Below are 21000 nucleotides of genomic sequence, written 5' to 3' on the forward strand. Positions count from 1 at the left end.
TATTGTTAGTGAAAAATGAGTCACACCTCATAAGAGAGAAGATGATTTCCAAAATTAGAAAGTGCATGTTCTCGTGGAACAGACTAAAAAGGAAAGAGTGTATATTTTTATGGGACGAAGAAAGTAATAAATAGTTTAATTGGAAAAAGAGTAAAGTAAAATAAAAATAATAATGTAGATAAGAGTATTCTCTATATTATTCTCTCTATTACTTTTATCTTTATTCACTTTAACTATTTATCATCCTTTTTTCAAAATAAGTGACACTACTATTGCAGAACAGATGAAGTATTTAGTAACTAGTTCATTTCCTTGAATAGATACCGTTAGAAGGATCGATGTGTGGTGCATTAAATGGTGTGGCATCTCAAGATACTTATGCTGCACAAGTGCAAAACAATGCCTTCGATCAAGGCATTGTCAATCCAAGTAGTTCCATCGGCCCCTCAACATCATCATTGAAGGTATGAATTTTATAGTACATATTATTTACATGGAAAATAATAACTATCAATAAAATTAAGTGGAGTGCTCATGTTCCTCTTCTACTTATTTTGCAGAGGAAAGTGGCTTGCAATGATGATATAACTCAAAACAATCAGAGTTGGAATTCATCTGGGGGAGGTCTTCAGAGATACAGTTCAAGCAGCTACAATGGGGAAAGGTATTTAAAATTTATATTTCTAAATTTACTTGCACAGTTTCCATATTAAATCCTTCTCTTAAATTAATAATAAATCGTATATGAAAATTTCAGGTACACATTGTATGATGAGAGGTACAAAGATGCCCATCTTCCTATAGATCCACATTTACGCATCTTCAATGCAACATATGGAAATGGTAATTTTCTTTATTTTTTATCAATCTCTTTGTAGATAGATTTGATGCTGCTATAGTCTATTTTACATGTACTTTAGGTTTGATTAACTATAAACGTGAGAATATTAATGCAAAAATTATTGCAGTGCAAATATTTTATGTACTCTGGTGCAAATCAGTGTATATACTTTATACGCATCGTGCGCATTTGCGCAGATAATTATATATTAGTGCAATCTATATTACCATTTTCAATTTTGAAGGTTCTCATTTTACCTTTCCCACTCATACTAGTCTAAATATATAACTTTTTTTTAGGAAATGGAGAGTCATCGCAGAGAAAACGGGCTGATATTTGAAGGTGTATGTCTAATGGTGTTTTATGGATAGACATATGTAGTGCAAATCTTAAATTTATGTTTATGAACAACAGAGATTTATTTCTAAATTTTTACAATTATTTCGTTAGTTTGGTTTATATCATACAAAAAAGGTTGAAACCCAACCTTAAGGGCCCCACACATCCTGGTCCGACAGTATTGTGAGGAGTGTTCAATTAGGGTATACAGTGACCCGCTAGGGGGAGGGCCTAACCCACTGCTTGTCATAAGCCCACCTCCCAAGGCCTCACACTTGTGCCTGAGAGGTGTTGCAACTATATGACAGTAGTGGAACCTATCCCACATCGAGTGTTTGAGGGAAGTTGAAAGGTGTATATAATTCCTGCTCAACCCCAATCAGTTTGAGGCTTTTTGGGTGACCCAAAAACAAATTCGTGCGGCATGACCCAAAGCGGACAATATCAAACTTGTTGCAGTCAACGCTCCTAACACTGGTTGAAATTTATATCTCTTCGTTTTTTTATATAAGTTTAGGCCTCTGCGTATTGTTACAAATAATCCGTATAAAAAACTTTTGTTGATAACATAGGAACAAGATGAGTCGGGACAAGCGACTCAGGTGGAGCCATTGGTAGACAAGACAACGCAACCATGACATCTGCGATCATACGCCGTATAGATGGATCCTCCAGAAGGCACATTGATGCCCCATCTCAGAACCTTTTTGAATTCCTAAGAAATGGTTTCACCTGACAAACATTGTCTAAATGTAGATAGAAAATTATTTGATAGTAGGGGTGTCGAATCTATAGGCCCGGGATGACTTGCCCAGTCCTCAAAACCGACAATGAAAATCCATTTGTTCTTGCTGCAAATGCATCGGCGGCTATACGCGAGGTGCATAGGAAGTGGCATAAGGCGAATGAGATGGTTAAGTATTATATGTTGGCATCTATGTCTTCAGTACTAAAGCATCAGCATTCTGCCATGGCTACCACTTCTGTGATTATGCGAATCTCTTTATTACACATAATCGAGCAGTTAAGTCTCAAGCCTTTCGGAAGGAGAGCGCATCTGTGAGAGATCATGTCCTTAAGATGATGGGCCACCTTAATCAAATTGAAATTTTGGGAGGGACGATCGATATTGAGTCTAAAATTACTACTTCCTAGCTTTCAGCAGTTCAAACTCAACTCTGAGATGAACAAAAGGAATTACATCATTGTTAAACTGTTGGATGAACATTAGTTAGTAGAGGAATTAATGATTCAAGCTAAGGCATCTATGTTCGGTTCCTCTGGCTCTAAGTCTTGCGAAGGAAAGAGAAAGAAGAAGGTGAACAAGAAGCAAACTGAAAAGTGCTTCAAGTGTGGAGAGAAGAGGCATTGGAAGCCAGACTGTCCTAAAAATGGGCAAGGCGATAGGTGATACGCTCAGATTTTGCATTATTTTAAGGCCATTATTTGGTCCGTTTTGATTGTCAAAGTTACATTTCATGTTCATTATTTGCACATTTTATCTATTTTGGTATTTTTATATGTTTTGTGAGAAATGTGCAAATTAGAGCCTAAAAAGATAGCTAAAAGTTGAAGTTGGAAATCTGGAGCTTTTAATAGGGCTAGCGGTCTGCTGCAACACAGCCAGCGACTGCTAGCCACTAACGACCGCTGAACAGATAGCGATCCGCTCCGGGAAAGTTGTGTTGAAAAGAAGAACACACCCAACGACCGCTGGGGTGTGCGCGACAACCGCTCCAAGAAATCCAGTAGCTACGAGATAATTGCCAGTGACCGCTGAAACAAAGTGCAGCGACCACTGATCAAGAGACAGAAGCTACGGGACATCACACAACGACCGATGGTCAAGGTGCAACGGCCCTCTGGAAAAACGCGGCGCACAAATTTGACTTACTTTCTCTCCAAAATTTAGCATACTGTGCTGAATATTTGTAATAATTGTGGTACAAGAAATTGAGGCTATAAATATCCCTTCAAACCTCACCAACAAGGATCTTCTTTTTGTTGCATAATTCCAGAGTATAATATTTGAGAGTTCTACTTGGTTCATCAAGTGCAAGGTTTTTGAAGAAGGATTCAAGAGAAGATCAAGGCTACAAGGATACTACCTTTGGGTTTTTAGTTGCTTTAAACTTGATATTTTCTTTGATTTCCCTAAAAGCTATGTCTTTAGATTATTACTTAATGTGTAACTAAATTCATAGAATTCTAGGGATGTGCTAGTAACGACTTTGGTTAAACAGTTCTTATTTATTTAATATCTGTTTTGTTCATTACTCGCTTTTATTTTAAGTGTTGAATAATTGCTTCACGTCTGAGTGATACATTCTGTGATGATCTATTGACTTGCTACATATAATCGTGAGAGGAGGTTTGATAATTCAAGCAAAGTCGGATAGCTGACATAGTTACGAGATTTCTTTCACTTTGTACTCCAGGAACTTTGTTCTCCATTATTGATTCTGCTAGATCATGAACGAGATCATGCATACCAATCTTGTTCGTGTGCAACACATTGGTTTTTAGAAGAGATTGCATACCAATCTTGTTCGTGTGTAACACATTGGTCTGTAGAAGAGATTGGAGTAGTAGCTCGTTACATATTTGATTTCCAACATCTTCCACTTGTAGAGTCCCCTTTGATGAAATGTAGCCATGAGCCATCCAAAGAAGGATCAGTTCTTCCTTTTGAATGTACTTGTCCTTAGGAAAGGCGACAAAATAAGCAAAAGCATTGTCGGAGTTCTAGCGGAAGATGATGATAACTCAATTTTAAAGCTAACATCATCAAACTCTCTTCCACCGACAACTTCCATATCTCATTGCCTCTTACATGTATCCATTCCTCTTCCGTCCTTTTGAAGCGTAGGTGATGCACTATTTATTAGCAATAAAAATACCTGCAAGTTTACAAGGTAGATCTAGTATAGCTAAAGGTCAGTACCGAGATATCGAACGCAGGGAATAAGATTGCAACTGGCTATCATATACTAAGCGTCATATACTATCTAGAGACACAAAGTTTTTGGTTTTAGTTTCATAAGCTACACAGAAATAAATAAACAAAAATAGAAAATTAAATAATACAAAACAGGCTAAAGAAGTATAGTTTTAGGATCCAACTACTAAGACTAGTGATGATTAATCTCACTGAACTTTTAACTTTTAACTTTATGTGTCTCTAGGATTATTAGAAAAGTCGCGATAATCAGATAAGCCCTCTCTCGAGTGTACCTATCCAGTAGATTAGACTCTAACTATCAAAGTCTCCTTCCAATAGATTAGATTCTAACTCCTGAAGTTCCTAAGACTCAAGGCCTCACAAAGGATCCTCTCTCTCAAGTGCAGTTAAACCTATGTGTTGTACTCGTTCCTTTTACCACGTAAAACTAGCTATCTCTCGATTAACCTAGTTAAACGGACGTAGTTCTAAATTTGGCCAGACAAAAGAACAATAAAAGCACAAGAACAAGCAAAACAATCACAAGAGCTAGGAAAATGTTCAATTCAACAAATCAAAACATATTCATAATAGTGTTCACAAAAAAAACTACAAAGGATGTTTAACTATTCATAGACAAGTAGTAAAATCAATATTTAACTATTCATAGACAAGTAGTAAAATCAATAAAAGTACAAGACATGAAAGAAATTGATAAAACCCAAAGTTGAATCTTCAATCTTCAGTTTTCTCTTGCCTGGATCTGCAGAGCTCCGCTCCAATAGAAGATGGATGAATTGTATGTGGAATATGGGATGAAAGAATATGTAGAGAGGGCAAAGGTTGGAGGCTCTGAGATGAAGAATGATGAATTAGGTTAAAAGGTATTTATAGGTGGGAAGAAGGTTTATTTTATATAATTTTCGTGCTATACAATAAATGGTAGAGATTTGGGCAACAATTTATTTTCTTCCCTGAATTTCCACCTAATTTCCGCAAGCTTTGACTGCACTACGCAATGTTCGTAGAATAGTCATAACTTTCTCCACAGAACTCCGATTGAGAAGTGCAAGATATCCACGCGAAGCTCTTCTGAAGGTGAAGAGAATGGTATGCATTAATCACTGATTGGACTTCAACACTACCGGGAAACTCGGCTTGTACTAAGGTTGTTGCACCTTGGCTTTTTTGCATCTTTTTCTGTCTTTTTCTATGTCAACAAACACGTCAAAAATACCAAATGTATAACATATGCAATCTAAGAACATAATTTGCATGATTGGCATTTAAAATGAGTCAAATATAGTCCTAAAAAACATGCAAACGTGTTTGTCAGTAGGATTCCTCCAAGAGTGGTAGCAGCTAGGGGCACTCCAGAACATTTCTTCATGTTATGTTACCCAATTATTTCCAGCTGTGGAGACACCTTTCTCCTGGACTGAAGGCACGCTGCTCCAGAACCGCCCAACAATGCTCATCCGACAGCGCCAAACAATGCTCATCAACCTCGTAAAGAATAGCGTTGAGCTTTTGAAGACAGTTTCGAATTGCCTTGCTCTCGGTTTTCTTGTCTTCAGCATCTTCCAAAGCAGCTTGGATGGTGGTGAGAGTGCTGCAGGGCATCTTCATCACCTCATCGACGCCCAAGATTAGTCCGATATTCCGATTGATAAGAGAGATCAGTTTGTCAAGAACGAGTTGGAGAAATGCCTATGCCATTACGGAACAACACAATTAAGGATTTTTTTTTTCTGATATGCAAACCAGATATGAGAAGGCTGAATGAATGTGAGAGGATAATGGTATATTGGTGTGTAAGTCTTGTCACTTTGTATGTGCAAGAATTGAATTGTCAATTTGTGAAAAGTTGAGGAATGGGCCACCTGCATTGTCTTATGTTCAATTGTTCAAAAGTTAGCAATGGAATAATTAGATGTATATTAGACGTTTTGTCCATAAATCAAGATTAAATTGTTTATTGGTTTGATGATAAGATGCACTTCAGTCTATTAATACATTTTCATCCCACTAAACATTTCGAACCACTCACTAAGACCACCTTTTCATTGTCTGTTTGTTCCTAGTAAATACCACGGCAGCAAAACTTCACAAAAATCACTTAATTTCTTCAAATAATCAGAAACACTTAACATGAAGTATATATACATCATAAACCTCAAAAGTGCATATTTTCTACACATCCTAAACATATTATAAACAAAGAAGTTGTTACTCAGGAGCTTCAACTGATAGCTAAAATATCATAATCGGGCAGCTTAGGCATTTCATCAGAAGAAGTTGATGTTATAATGTGTAATGCGAAGCAACTAAGCTTAATTGTCGAGAAGTTCAACTCCATCGCCTAACTAACATGATAAAGAGACATAATGAACTGCAGATGCCTACTCGGTAAGACAGGGGAAGGCCCAAATCATTCATCGGTTTGACTCTGCTCTCAAGATCATTGGGACCCGGTGCTTGCGGGGTCACTGTCGTGGCAGGCTTTGCTTATAAACACAGAAATTCACCCAAGCACAAATTCTTAGGCACTTGCATTCGACTCTGAGCGTTTGACGTTGTACTTTCTTAGCCCCTTGCCACAATGCCAACTTTCTGAAGTTCTTCCAACACTCTGAAAAATAAAGAAACAAACTAGAGTAAGAGTTAGTAACTGTATGTTAATAAAATATAGAAGTAAAGAAGAATTTAATTACTAACCATCTTATAAGTTATTTTGGAGAAATATAGATGCTGTGAACATGGGCAATCTTGTGCCAATCCTCTCCACATCCTCTCTGGCATCGCCTTTCCAGTTGTGGGCATCCACTGACAGTTAGCTCTTTCAGATTTGGCAAGCTGGAATCGATACAACCTTTGGGTAGTCTTCCAAGACGAGTCTATAAGAGATGGTAGCTGATATGGGAGTGATTCCAGCTCAGGAAGATCGTTTAGGTATAGATGAGTGAGGTGCTGAAAGGCTTGAGGCAAGCGCGTCATCTTGTGAAGAGCATACAACATGAGTTTCTTAAGATTATGCAGATGTTTAATATCTTTGAGAAACTCTAGTAATTCATGGCACTTCCAAATGGTGAGGTCCTCCAAAGCAGTAAGGTGTCCCAACATCCCTTCTGATAAAGATCTCATTGTCTGATGACAGCTGTGTAGACATAATCGTGTAAGCTCTTTTAAGGCTTTCGAGCCTTCACTTGTTAAAGAGATCTCTTTTGCATTTTCAATTTTCAATGGCCGCAGCTTATTGAACTTTTTCAGCGCTTCTATTGGGAAACATGTCAGGTTCTATCCAATTACAATTGACAGATCACTAGGAACTTCGTGCTCAGATAATAAAGCCAAATCTGAGCTTCTACATACTAGTTTCGTCAACTTTCTGAGGGACGAGAGTGATGGCAATACTAATGAAGAGCAACGGTTGATATTTAAGAATTCCAAATTTGGGAATGCTTCTTTACCACTCTCTTGCTCCTTGGAGAGCCCCTTCAGATTTGGGAGATCAATTAAATGCAGATGATTCAGAGCTACAAACTGTATCTTTACTGGGTGTCCACACCCAACTTCTTCTTCTTCAATAATATACTCCACCCCCACATTCCTTAAGAACAGCCTCTCAAGATGAGGTAACTCTCCCAGTTTTGCAAAACTCCTAATATTTTCACAGTCACTTATTTCAATCGTAACTATTTTTCTAAGCATTGACTTTGTCATCCAACTTGGGAGATATCTACCCCCGAAGGCTTGTAAATTAAGAGATTCAAGATTGGTGTGTGGTTCAAGTGCTTCCAGAACCATTTCATCAACGTCCGCCTTTATCTTGGATACATCATTTCTTTCCCATGACAATCTCAACTCTCGAAGATTGTTTTTCTCTACAATCTTTGCTTTCTTTGCATCCATGTAGTGTTTCACTCTCTCCAGAGGCTTAATCTGAAGCCTTCCACTGAGGTTCAAACATTCCAGTTCCTCAAGTTGGTTATCTCTCTTGACACCGACAACAAACATACTCAATGTTTTCAAGCCATTTAACTCTCTCATTTTAGATGGCATCTCACACAATGAGTCGCAGTCCCATAAACATAGATGTTGGAGATTACTTAAGCATGTTAGCTTCTTAGGTAAAGCCACAAGCCTGTCACAGTAATCCAAATTGAGAATTTGCAAATTCCAAAGTGTACATAAGGAGTCCGGGAGAGTGCGAATTTCTGAATAGGACAAATTCAAGAATCGCAAATGTTTAAGATTGCTGATGGAAGGAGGCAAATCTTCTATTGCTACTGCATTTAATACTCTTAAACTTGTGAGCTCCAAGATGGAAGTGATGTTCATATCTTGCTGAAAAGTTTTAGGAAACACAACAGTTCTTTGTATTAAATTTACCTCGCGGATAGTTGAGGCCATTGGGAGATCCCTTTCACTTCTCCCTCTTGGAGAAATCGCCAATCTCTCCAAATCTCTACAAAGTCACGTTGTTTTCCTCTTCTTCAGTATTTCTCTTCCATAGGAATTAACCTCACGTTAATTCCTATCAAATTGGTGCTTTCATTAGGTTCTCATCCTCCTATTGATTTCTACCACCATGTCCGTCTTGCTGTCAAACTCTCCTCCAGACTCTCCTCCTCGGTTTTCTGGTGTTAATCCCGTGAGATGGATTTTGGATGTTCAGGAGTATTTTGACTATCATTTGTTTTCTCAGGAACTTTGTTCTCCATTATTGATTCTGCCAGATCATGAACGAGATCATGCATACCAATCGTGCTGGTTTCAGCATCTGTTAGTAGAAGAGATCTAAGCAACAACTCATCACAGATTTGATTTCCAACGTTTTCCACTTGTAGAGTCCCTTTTGATGAAATGTAGCCATGAGCCATCCATAGGAATATCAGTCGTTGCTTATCAATGTAATGGTCCTTAGGAAAGGCTGCAAAATAAGCAAAGCATTGTCTGAGTTCCAAAGGAAGATGGTGATAACTCAGTCTCAAAGCTGGCACTATCAAACTTTCTTCTGCCGACGACTTCCATATCTCACTATTTCTCACATGTATCCATTCCTCTTCTCTCCTTTTAAGCCGTAGGATTCCTCCAAGCGTTGTAGCAGCAAGGGGCACTCCAGCACATTTCTTCATGATCTGTTTCCCAATTACTTCCAGCTGCAGAGACACCTGTTCATCTGATTCGAATGCGCACTGCCGCATCAGTGCCCAACAATGCTCATCCGACAACCCCTCAAGGCAATGACATGGAAGTGTTCTCATGATATCAGCAACTTTCTTCTGGCGCGTGGTAACGACAACGGATGAACCGGTTGAGCCGCATGATAGAACATCTCTCAGCTCAAACCATTTACCCTGGTGGTCGTTCCAAACATCATCCATCACAATTAAATATCTTTTTTTGCTCAACAATTCCCTAAGGCGACGCTCTGCAGCATCCAAGTGTTGCAGATCTGAAGCATTTCCACTCCTTCCCGAGGCAGATTCAATCATGGCCTTCACCAAAGTCTTCATCTCAAAGTTATCAGAAACACAAACCCAAATCCTCACATCGAAGTGCTCTTCCACCTTCGGATCGTTGAAGACTAGTCGAGCGAGAGTGGTCTTCCCAAGGCCGCCAACACCGATGATTGTCAGAACGGACATCTCCTGTTTCTCCTTGACATCATTCACCAACATCTCCACAATCTTGTCTTTGTCGTCTTCCCTGCCATGAATCTTATCAGGCTCGTTCAACAGGGAAGCCGTCTCACGTGAGGCCACCAGAGCAACTTCCCTTTGCCTGTAAACAGACACCTCGCGTAGATGAAACCTATCCTGCTCCGCAACAATGGCCTCCAGTTTCTCGTTGACTTGCTTCATCCTCTTTGCGATGTTGTGGCGATACAGAACTTTCTTGGGGCTGTAGCGGCTGAGTTTCAAATAAGAGTGGTTGAGTTGGGAGACATTAGTGTTGCACTCATCCAAAATGTCATCAATCTCATAAGCAAGAGTTGTGAGCTTCTGCAGCCAATTTCGAATTGACTTGCTCTCGATTTGCTTGTCTTCATCCTCCAACACAGCCTGGATGGTGGTGAAAGTGCTGCACAACTTCTTCATCTCATCATCGATGTCCAAGATCAGTCCGATCTCCTCCTTGATAAGAGAGCTTAGATTATCAAGAATGACTTGAAGAAATGCCTCTGCCATTATGAACAACAACAAACGATTCTTTTTCTGATAGCCAAAGATATGTGAAGGATGTATGTAACCGGTCTAAGTCTTTTACTACTTGGTTATTTTGTATTTGCAAGTATCGAATCGTGTAGAGGACTGGGCCAACTTGGGTTGCCAGAATAATTCAAATGTTAGCTGACGAATAATTGAAATGTTAAATGGTTGTGATGCTATAGTTTATATCCTGGAAGTGGTAGTTGACTCTCATCAATAGCACCCCAATTGCCCAAAAATATGCAACTATGTATTGACAACATGTTTGATGAGTGTAAATTGTAAAATAACATTTCATTTATTTGTTATAGTAATACATTTTTTTATAATGTATGATCCGGATTAAGCGTTGGATTACTTCAGAAAAATATAATTTTGAAAAACTCATATAAATGAAATATAAAATAGCCTAAATTTACTTAGGTAAAAAAGAACCTAGAACTGAATTTTGTTAATTCAGCGTCACCTATTTATCTCACCATTAGGAAACACACGATAGAAAAGAATAGAAAATTGATATGAGATCATATTTCTGTTTACGGTTTCATGTTTACAAATAATTTCAATACCAATGATTCTAATAATTTGTCCATTTGACTTTTGAGAGGAGGTAACTGAGGAAGTTTAAGTCTTTTAGTTTGTCAATTTGTATTTGCAAGTATTGATTTTTCTAAAGCAAAAATTAAAGTATTTGGTATAAAATGGGTGGGTACGTGCCTACGTGGGGTAGAGACGACTCACACGAAGTGGTGTGGTAATGGTACGGCGGATCACCCATTTCAACATTTTAAAACTTCTTAGAATTGACACCATTTAACTTGACATGAATTTTTAAAAATATAATAGAAAGTGAGTAGAAGAAATTAGTGGAAGCGGAGCAATACCAAAGCGGAGCCAGTGGAGCCGACATTCTGAGAGCGGCTTTGCGAGTATTTAAATCCGACACCGGCAAAGATTTCAAATTTCCCATTGTTTGGGAGGCGGTCAAACATCTTGATAGGTGGGCTGGCGGTGTCGATTCCTGCACGGGCTCGAGCTCGAAACACACGAAGCATACGGCTGGCTGGTGGCCAATACTAGTCTAGTGAAGGCAATGCCTCACAAGAGATTGAGTTCCCGACATCCGATGCAGGGGGCTCCTCTGGTACACAACGTCGGCCGTAAGGGAACAAGGCGGCGAAGGCGGCTAGAGGGAGGGGGAGAGGCGAATCAAGCCAGGCGGGCTCCCAAGGGCCGCCGAACATCCTAATGTCCATGTACTTCACCGCCACGATGGCTGACACTTCCCGCATGACGTCTCCCCAATATCAAGCCCATCTTGCTGGCATTGAGTATCTGGCAAATCAACTTGGTATTCTGCCTCCACCTAGCTTGAGGGCACTGCCACCGCCTTCAGACGATGATTCGTTGGCGGAGTAGTTTTTATAATTTAAGGGTGCAATTTTTAATTTCTAGTATTTTAAATTATGTCTTTTTTTAATTTTTTTAGGATTTCAATTATGTTTTTTTTTATTTTTTTAGGATTTTAAATTGTAATTTTCTTTTATTTAATGAAGTGTGTTTTTATTAATTGAATTTGTTGAAAATAAAAATAAAAAATGAAATTGAATGAATAATTAAGGATGAGATGATTAAGAGATGGATGGATGCAGGTATTGTCTCTTCTGTCCCTTATGAGCTTGCAACAGCCATGACTTTTGGACAAGCGAGGGCTGACCTTAACTTGATGTATTGGGTTCATTTTGCTACCATAGCATAATACATGAATCTATTATATCTCCACCAAGGTTTGAGCAACTTTTTTTTTTTTTTTATCTTGAATAGTTGAATATCTTAAGAACCCTTAATTATTTTAGAGTACTTCCAACTTGAGAAATGTTTTGTATTCTTCCTAGTTTGTGTAATGCCACAGGATCCTTACATTAGGAGAGATAAATTTTTGAAATATGCCCAAAAACAGACCAAATTCGTGGAAATCTAGTTTCCGATCCTAACTATAAATCCTAACTATAAGAGCATCTCCAATGGCTTTAGGCCAGCTACAGGCTAGCCACTCTCTCTCCTTGCCACGTCATCAGTACTAAAATTCCACCTGTCACATCATCATTTTACTCAAATAGGCTAGCCTAAGGCCTGCCACAGGCTAGCCGCAATAAAAATAATTCAAAAACAACTACATTTAAGGAATTAAATTTACGACAAATTACGGAATTAAAAACGGGCTTCCATACACGAGCCCCGCCGCTCTCTACTCCTCATCGTCGCCGCCGCCACCCGGGACCTCCACATCGGTGGGGGTATCTGAGCCCGCGTCTGAGCCCCCCATCAGTGCCCTCGTGGCATCCAAATCCACCTGCATGTTGTTGAGCATCGAGCGAAGAAACCTCTTCTCCGTGGGGTCAGTTGCGGCCCTCCACTCTTGGAAGACCTTGTACATCCGTTCCTCCGTTTTTTGACGCGAGAATAAGGTGTACGCGCGTGGGGGGGTGCCGAGATGACCTCTTGGGGAGATAGGGGGGAGGATCCCCTCGCTGCCCGTTGCGCCCGCTTTTGGCCAACCGGGCGAGGGTGACGAGCAAAGGATAGAGGGGACGGAAACTCCTCAGCATCCGGGGGGAGGTCGTGGGTGTTAGAGTTTGTATACTAGAAATCACCTTTCGAGTGATTGAATACTGTTAAAACTCTTATTTTATTTTCCAAAGGAATAAATATATTATTTTTGTCATAATGTTGTTATGTTTTACATTTAATAGATGTTTATTGCATATTTAAATGTATAAGTAACTTAACAAAGTCTAAGTCATTGTTTTAGTAGACCGGTTGTGGGCGTCGTTCACTTTAAGGTAACACGGTCAGTTCTAAACAAAGAAAAATAATAATTTCACAACCTAGATAGGCTTAGACTACCTATCGTGAAAGGTTGCAATGTCAATCCGATTATTTCTAAGCCTTACTGAAATAAGAAGACATTGGTGTGGTATAACACTGAATGGATCTAACAGCGAGACAGTCTTTATGCTATCTTCTGAAAGACAAGGTCTCGTAAATTATTTCTCAATCAATGTACGTTAGCATTGAGCATACGGTATTGATTATGCACTACTTTGACTTACCAAATGGTGCGGGTTTTTCGCAACCCAATAAGCCTGGTATATTGGGTAGTGGTGATTAATATCTAGCGGTGCTAGGATTGCTATTATGTTGAATCGTGCGCGAGGTGAGTCTCGTTTGATAACATCCTTAAGAGAAGCTTGAAATAAGGTTTTATTATTCGAAACCTAGCTAGTTGGAGTTTAATTACTCTATGAATAATAAATAAGTTTTTCTTGCTGAGTTCTCTCTTGGAATAAATAAGATATTAATTAATTAAGTCCATAGCAGACAATAATTAATTAATGGATGTTTCTATCTTAGGCGCGGGAAATAAATATAAAGTATTGGAAACCCGAAGTACTTATAATTTCGAATTTGGATGGGGAGTGCAATATTACTTCTGTAGTGGCTGCTCGTAATATTCCAATTTTTAAGCTTATATTAAATTGGGTTTAATTTAATTAGTAAAAAGCTAATTGGAGGAGCCCATATCCAAAGCCTTCCATAGAATCCTGTCTGGGCCCAATATGTGACTTATTATAAATAGGAGAATAAAGGAGACATAAAATAGACTTGATTTTACTCAAAATTTTCGGCCCTCTCTACTCCTAGTAGTGGTCGAATTTTTCTCCTCCATGGGAAAGGATTTCTGTCTTCTCTATTTAAGTCCTAGTGCACTGGTGAGATCAGCCCACCCTGATATCAGTTTACAGTCCGGGAACCAGACAGAAGATCCGTGGTTTTGTAGTAAAGATCTTCATGTGGAGAAGGCGCTAGCTATCTTCGATTCTTTGGAGAATCTTCGAGGTATAATGGCTAAACCGTAGAAAAGCATGTTTTAAGTTTCAATTAATTTAAAGCATATTTTATTTGAGTTATGAGCATGATACATGTGATAATTACGCGAATAGATTTTGTCTAAATAATCTGCTAAATAGATCGGAATTATTATGTAATTGATTTATGTGAGCGCTTCCGCTGCCAACCCCTTTAGTGGGATCCGCCGTTGTTGCAGCTGTAATCGCCGGAATAGTTCAGCTTCTGCTTCTTCGGCCACCCAGCGTCGCACCCTACCCGGAACTTCTCAGAGTCCTTCAGCACCAGATAGCATCTCTAGAAGGTGAACTCCTTATAAGTCCCCTTCACGGGAAACTGACTCTCCGCTACCCTCCGGGCATCCTCCTCAGTCTGCCCACTAGTCATCATGCGGAGGGCGTTGGTGTACAACCCCGAAAATCAGCCGACCGCGGCCCTGATGCGTTCCCACCCCTTCTGGCACTCCTCCCCGCTGTAGTCCTTTCCGTGCGGGCAGTACCTCCTGTAGGCTGCTCTAATCTTAGCCCACATGTTGACGATCCGCTGGTTGTTCGCAACCAGCAGATCGTCGCAAACCGACAACCACGACTTGGCCACGCCGACGAACTCATCCTCCGTCCACTTCCTCCGCGTGGGGTGTCGTTAACAGCGTGCTGCGACGACTCGCCGACCACCTTGCTCTTCCCCTTGGTCTTCTTCTTCTTCGGCGCGGCCCAACCCGCTGGAACGGGAGTGTCCGCCTCCCCGATATCGATCCCCAACTCATGCAATGAGAAACGGTCATCCCCGGTGAACTGCGTCTCCACAGGGGTTGACGTGTGAGACGAAGCCGTCAAAAAATCAAGAGAGGGACGATAGACCGTGTCCCCCCGGTGACCCCTGCATCCCGGGATGCATACCGGGCTGCATCCCTCCCTGCCATACCGGCATCATCCCCATCATCAGTTGCAGCATCTGCTGCTGCATTTGGGGCATACCTCCCTACCCCGGCGTTGCCTGCCCCCCGCTGGCCTGCCCCCCGCCCGGCATCCCCCCTGCGCTCCCGCCATCATCCCCATCAACTGTTGCCAAGGGACGTTAAACCCTTGGCCCATCTGCCCACCCATCTGGCCCCATCCAAATCCCACGGGTACCGTGGGAATCTGAGATCCGCTCGTCGCCGGATTGGACTCGTTGTTGTTGTTTATCGCTCGATGTTGCTCTTGTACAGAAATTTAGAGAGAGAGAAAACTCGTTAAAACAAGTGGTGCAAATGAAAATGAAACTAAAATCGTGTATATATAGTTTTTCAAAAAATTTCAAAAATAAAAAATAAAAAATGGGCGCTGGCCGATCGCTCGCCGATCGGCACGCCACAATGGCGGCGAGCGCATCGGCGTGCGCTCGCCGGTTTCTACGCCGAAATGCCGCTGGCCGGTTAAAATAGTTCGGCTAGCGACGCGAATAGGCTAGCCGGTGGGCTAGCCGCTATTGGAGATGCTCTAATTTTGTCCAACTTTGAATGCCCGTAACCTCATTGCTCTAGCTCCGTTCTATTCGCTTCAAATTGGGGACCGAACCTTGTTATCTAGTTTCTGAAGCATCCACTCGAGCCCCTCCTGAAGTTCGAGATAGGCCTGTTTATGCATGGCCTTGAAACTAGCCGAGCAGCCAAAAAGATTTTGGAAACCTTGTGAACCCAACTATTATAAATTTAAGTACCCAACTTTGAGAAGGCATAGCTCCCTTATTAGAACTCCGAATAAAGTGAATCCACCTTGATGAGTGGCCTTTAAGGCTAAGTCCCTCCGTTCCCTTCGAAGTGAAAGGTGGGGTGGGCGCTTACATACACATAGATATTCACGATCACACATAGTGATAATCATCAATACTTGGCCATTTTACATGAACCATGCGTTCTGAAGTTGGAACTGGCGAGAACAGCAGCAGCAGCAGCAACAACAACGTAATACGATCTTTATTCGCTGCCGCCACTTCAATGATGGCACTGCTGACGACCTCAAGGACCACAACTCTGGCAAGAAATTCAAGGAATTGAATTGCAAACTTTGGAATCAAAAGATGTTACGTGTAGAACGTCTTAGAGATTAGTCTCTGTGTCCGCACAGAGACCTCCAAGAAATTATGGGAGGCACTCGACGAAAAGAACCGGTCGAGGATGCTGCTATGAAGAAGAATGGCTAGTTCTTTGGAACATTGTTATTTGAGGGATGTAAAATGACTTGTCAATCAAAAGGAGGGTCCTACCTATGATACAATTTCATTCTTTAATTTACCACTTTTGTCTATTATTTGGGATGCATTAAGCATAGTAGCAGGGGGGGGGGGACCTGCTCCCCTCACTCCCTTTTGTAGAATCCAGCATGTAAAACATTAATATGACTTAGCTGATTGCTCTTTCTCGAGCTCTTTCCTTTTCTCGTCACACTAGCCAAAGGCAATTAGCTAAGGTCGACAATGAAAGATGATGACAATGACCATGGCAGCAATACATCATTGAACAGAGTAATATCTATCGCGAAGCAACTAAAACACTTTCAGAATCCTAATCAAACAACAATAAACTCCGAAATTTCAGCTCACTAGTCGAAAAGTTGCAACTCCATCGCCTAACTAACATGCTAAAGAGACATAAGCATACCTATTTATTGGCTCGGTAAGGGAGAGGAAGTCCCAAATCATTCATTTATCTGGCTAGCTCAACAGCTACCTCTTCGGGTACCTAACGAAGTCCTGAACATCATCAAACATCAAACATTAAAAAATCATTCTCCAACACCAATGTCAGATAAAATACAAAAACCTCAAGAAAGCTAAGTAAAAACACAGAAACTTGCCATTGGTTCTCCCTTAATCATCCATCTCACAAGTTTATGCATTTCACATAACCAAACAGATTCAGGTTCAGGACAGCAATTCCAAATACCACCAACTTACTAAAATCATCTTTTTAGTTTAGTTTTTTCGATTTTGAGCCAATATGAAATTAGAATTTTAATAAGGGCTCGTATATATTAAAATTTCAAAAATATTGTTATTAGACACAAAGTTCATGAAAATTACATTTAAATTTTAGCTAGTGATTTTAAGTGTTAGGAGCAACACATTTGAAGAGCTTTTGAATTGCATAATTTGAGGTGAGGTCTATTTCTATAAGTTAAGTGGTAAAATGGTTATAAGTGTGACATAAATGTTAGATGATGTCCATTTTACATGTATATGTAGTGGTTATATAATTATAGGCCTCACATATATATATTAAGCCTCCGGGATGAACAATCGAATCAAACTTAAAGTGATTAGATGGTAGGTTTACATCATTTGTAACTATAGTGATTAGATAGTTTTAAGTCTCACATAGATATTAAGCCTCGAAGATGAACAATAGAAGAATTGCAAAAGAGTGTAAATGTAGGTTTTGTTCAATGATAAGATGGTTATAAACTTATAAGTCTCACATAGATAAACTTGGCAGAATGGCCAATCGAATTACAAGATCAAAACATGATATAAAAAAGGACCATAAAATAACGATAATAAATATAGTCAAAAAATGAACATATGATCTTTGAAGAAGGCAGCAAAAACAGAAAACAGTAACTCACAAACAATGTAAATATATAAATAAACTATAAGGGTCTATTCAATTTTAATAAATTGCAAATATCATAGCTAAGATCAAAATACATCATAAACATCAAAAGTGCATATTCTCTACACATCCTAAACATATTATAAACAGAGAAACTACAGATAAATGATGAAAATATGTTGCAGAAATAGGCATATAAGGATATTTTCTACTTTTGTAACTTATCAATCATCAACCGAGAACTGAACCAACATAATCGGACAGCTGAGGCCTAACTAGTCGAAACAACAATATACTCCGAAAATTTTTAGCTTACTATCTAACATAATAAAGTGACATGCTGAACTGCAGAAGCCTACCTCTTTATTGGCTCGAAAGAGAGGGGAATGCGCGAATCATTCATATGTTTCGCTAGCTCTACATCTACGTCTTCGGGCACCGAACTAGATCCTGAACATCTTCAAACATCAAACAATCATTCTTCAACGAGATTATCAGATAAATTACAAAAAATTCAAGGATGCTAATAAAAATAAAGAAGAGTACATTGAATTACAATTACTCAGAGTCTTCATAATATTTCTCGTGGTGCATCTTCTTCAACTTAAGAAAGATGTCGATTGAAGAACATTTACTAAAATTATTTTTATGATCGATTTTCTTACAAATATAGTTGACCTATATTAGAGAAAAGAGAGAAAAGGAGATGTGGTGAACGTAGGAAATCTTGTGCCAATCCTCTCCACTTCCTCTCTGGCAGCGCTTTTCCAGTTGAGGGCATCCAATGATTGTTAGTGCTTTAAGATTTGGCACAGCTGGAATCGATACAACCTTTGGGCAATCTCTAACAGCGAGAATAGTAAGTGATGGTAGCTGATCTGGGAGTGATTCCAGCTCCGGAAGATCATCTACATGTAGATGTAGCAAAGTGAGGTGCTGAAAGGCTTGAGGTAAGCGCGTTATCTTAGGAAGATCCCATAACATAAGCTTTCCAAGATTATGGAGATGTTTAATATCTTCTGGAAGCTCTATTAATTCGGGGCACCCCCATATTTCGAGGATATTCAGACCAGTAAGGTGCCCCAACATCCCTTCCGGTAAACATCTCATTGTCTTGCAATCGTGTAGAAATAAACGGGTAAGCCCTTTTAAGGATTGCAGACCTTCTCTTGTCACATAGATCTCTTTCGCGTCCTTAATTGTCAATGACCGGAGCTTACTAAACTTTGCCAGCATTTCTATTGGAAAACTTGTCAGATTCTCCTCAATTTCGATGCATAGTTCCCTGGGAATGTCTTGCTCAGATAATAAAGCCAAAGTTGAACTACTGCACGTTAGTTCCTCTAACTTTTTGAGAGATGAGAGTGATGACAATATTAATGAAAAGCAACGTTTAATCCTCAGTTTTTCAAGAATTGGGAATGCTTCTTTACTCTCTTGCTCCTTTGAGAACCCCTTCAAATTTGGGAGATCAATTAAGTAGAGTATTCTCAAAGACATGAATTGTATCTTTACGGGGTGTCCATTTTGTCTTAAAGATGGTAATCGAGAGAGGCGTTGTATGAAGGATGAACCATGGTGGCTAAGACTTTGTAGAGAATAGGAATTTGATTTGTGTTTTCTGTTGTATTGAGAGTTCAGTGAAGCCCCATTTTATAGGGGTGTTACAACATGGGAAATCCCTCTAATTCTAGGTACTACCAAATACATTAATTGCTTATTCTAGGTACCACCATATTCTTTATTGTAATACAAATTACCAATGTGTTGGTAATTGCTACTAGCCGTTTGAAGGCTCTTCTTGACATTTTAAACTTCTTCTTCTTTAATAATATACTCCACCTTCACATTCCTTAAGGAAAACTTCTTAAGATGAGGTAGATCTCCCAATTTAGGAAAATGCCTACAATTTTCGCAGTCAATTATGTTGATCTCAACTATTTTTTCCAGAGTTGAATTTCCCATCCAATGCGGAAAATATCTGCCGTTGAAGCCTTGTATGCAAAGACATTCAAGATTGGGGTGAGGTTCAAGTGCTTCCAACACCTTATCATCAACTTCCTCCTCTAGATCTGTCTTGGATCGATCATTTCTTTCCCATGATAGTCTCAACTCTCGAAGATGTTTTTCTCTGCAATCTTTGCTTTTTTTGCATCCATTTGATCTTTTACTCTCTCCAAATAACTAACCTCAAGTCTTCCACTGATATTCAAGCATTCTAGTTCCTCAAGTTGGTTATCTCTCTTGAGACCCACTATAAACATGCTCAATGTTTTCAGGCCATTTAACACTCTCATTGTAGATGGCATATCACACAACGACTCGCAGTCCCACAAACATAAATCTTGAAGATTACGCAAGGATGCAAACTTTTTTGTTAAAGCCACAAGCCTATTACAGTAATCCAAATTGAGAATTCGCAAATTCCAAAGTGTACAGAATGAGTTGGGGAGAGTGCGATTTTCAGAATGAGATACATTCAAGAGTCTTAAATGTTTAAGATTTCCAATGGAAGGAGGCAAATCTTTTATTGCTTTAGTATATAATACTCTTAAACTTTTGAGCTCCAAGATGGAACTAATGTTCATATCTTGCTGAAAAGTTTTAGGAAACAATGCAGTTTCATGTATCAAATCTACCAAAGGATAGATGATACACTTGCGAGATTTCTTTCACTTTGTACTCCGGGGACTTGTTCTCCATTATTGACTCCACCAGATCATGAACGAGATTATGCATTCCGATCTTACTCTTGTAATTGACATCTAGAAGTGATCTGAGAAGCAACTCATCACATATTTCATTCCCAACATCTTCCACTTGTAAATTCCCTTTTGATGAAATGTAGCCATGAGCCATCCATAGATGGATTAGTTCTTTGTGTACTGAAAATATAGTAGGAATATAATATTTGTGATACGATCATGGAAGCCGTGCACTGAGAATTACAACTACAGCTGGATTCAACTGACAATCGTCCTATTGAGATGATATCTGAAAGCTATGAAACTGCCACCATTGTGTTCGTCTTGGAAATAGCTTCGCGTGGGTATCTTGCACATCCCAATCGGAGTCCGGATGAAGGAGTTATGGCTGTTTTACAGAAGACGCGCAGAAAAGGCGGAGAGCTCCAGAAGGAACACCCGGGCGGGTGTTTTTCAAC

At 39.6% G+C, this 21000-nt stretch overlaps 1 protein-coding gene and 1 pseudogene across 2 annotated transcripts; both read right to left on the minus strand.

Moving 5' to 3' along the window:
- Positions 1 to 6256: 6256 nt before the first annotated feature.
- Positions 6257 to 10315, minus strand: LOC125216818 (disease resistance protein RGA2 pseudogene; annotated as a pseudogene). Its single transcript, XR_016136287.1, has 3 exons — positions 8812 to 10315; positions 6840 to 8557; positions 6257 to 6753 (listed from the first exon to the last, which is right to left on the minus strand). The product of XR_016136287.1 is annotated as a disease resistance protein RGA2 pseudogene (transcript).
- Positions 10316 to 18515: 8200 nt separating this feature from the next.
- LOC125210271 (disease resistance protein RGA2-like) lies at positions 18516 to 20696 on the minus strand. Its single transcript, XM_048109830.2, has 3 exons — positions 20494 to 20696; positions 20027 to 20228; positions 18516 to 19292 (listed from the first exon to the last, which is right to left on the minus strand). Exons 1-3 carry the CDS (start codon positions 20694 to 20696, stop codon positions 18516 to 18518), a joined length of 1182 nt encoding a protein of 393 aa, XP_047965787.1.
- Between the last annotated feature and the right edge of the window lie 304 nt (positions 20697 to 21000).

The sequence above is a fragment of the Salvia hispanica genome, chromosome 3 (genome assembly GCF_029641045.1).
Source record: "Salvia hispanica isolate PSC_SH4W2 chromosome 3, Shi_PSC_v1, whole genome shotgun sequence".
NCBI classification, from domain to species: Eukaryota; Viridiplantae; Streptophyta; class Magnoliopsida; order Lamiales; family Lamiaceae; genus Salvia; species Salvia hispanica.

What these genes read in the sequence shown, in the direction of transcription:
- LOC125210271 (XM_048109830.2), bottom strand. Translation starts at nt 20,696, where the DNA reads ATGGCTCATGGCTACATTTCATCAAAAGGGAATTTACAAGTGGAAGAT. An exon ending in GTGAAAGAAATCTCGCAAGT is followed by an intron (nt 20,229 to 20,493) that starts GTATCATCTATC and finishes TTACTGTAATAG; the next exon opens with GCTTGTGGCTTTAACAAAAA. An exon ending in ATATCAGTGGAAGACTTGAG is followed by an intron (nt 19,293 to 20,026) that starts GTTAGTTATTTG and finishes CCAAATTTGAAG; the next exon opens with GGGTTCTCAAAGGAGCAAGA.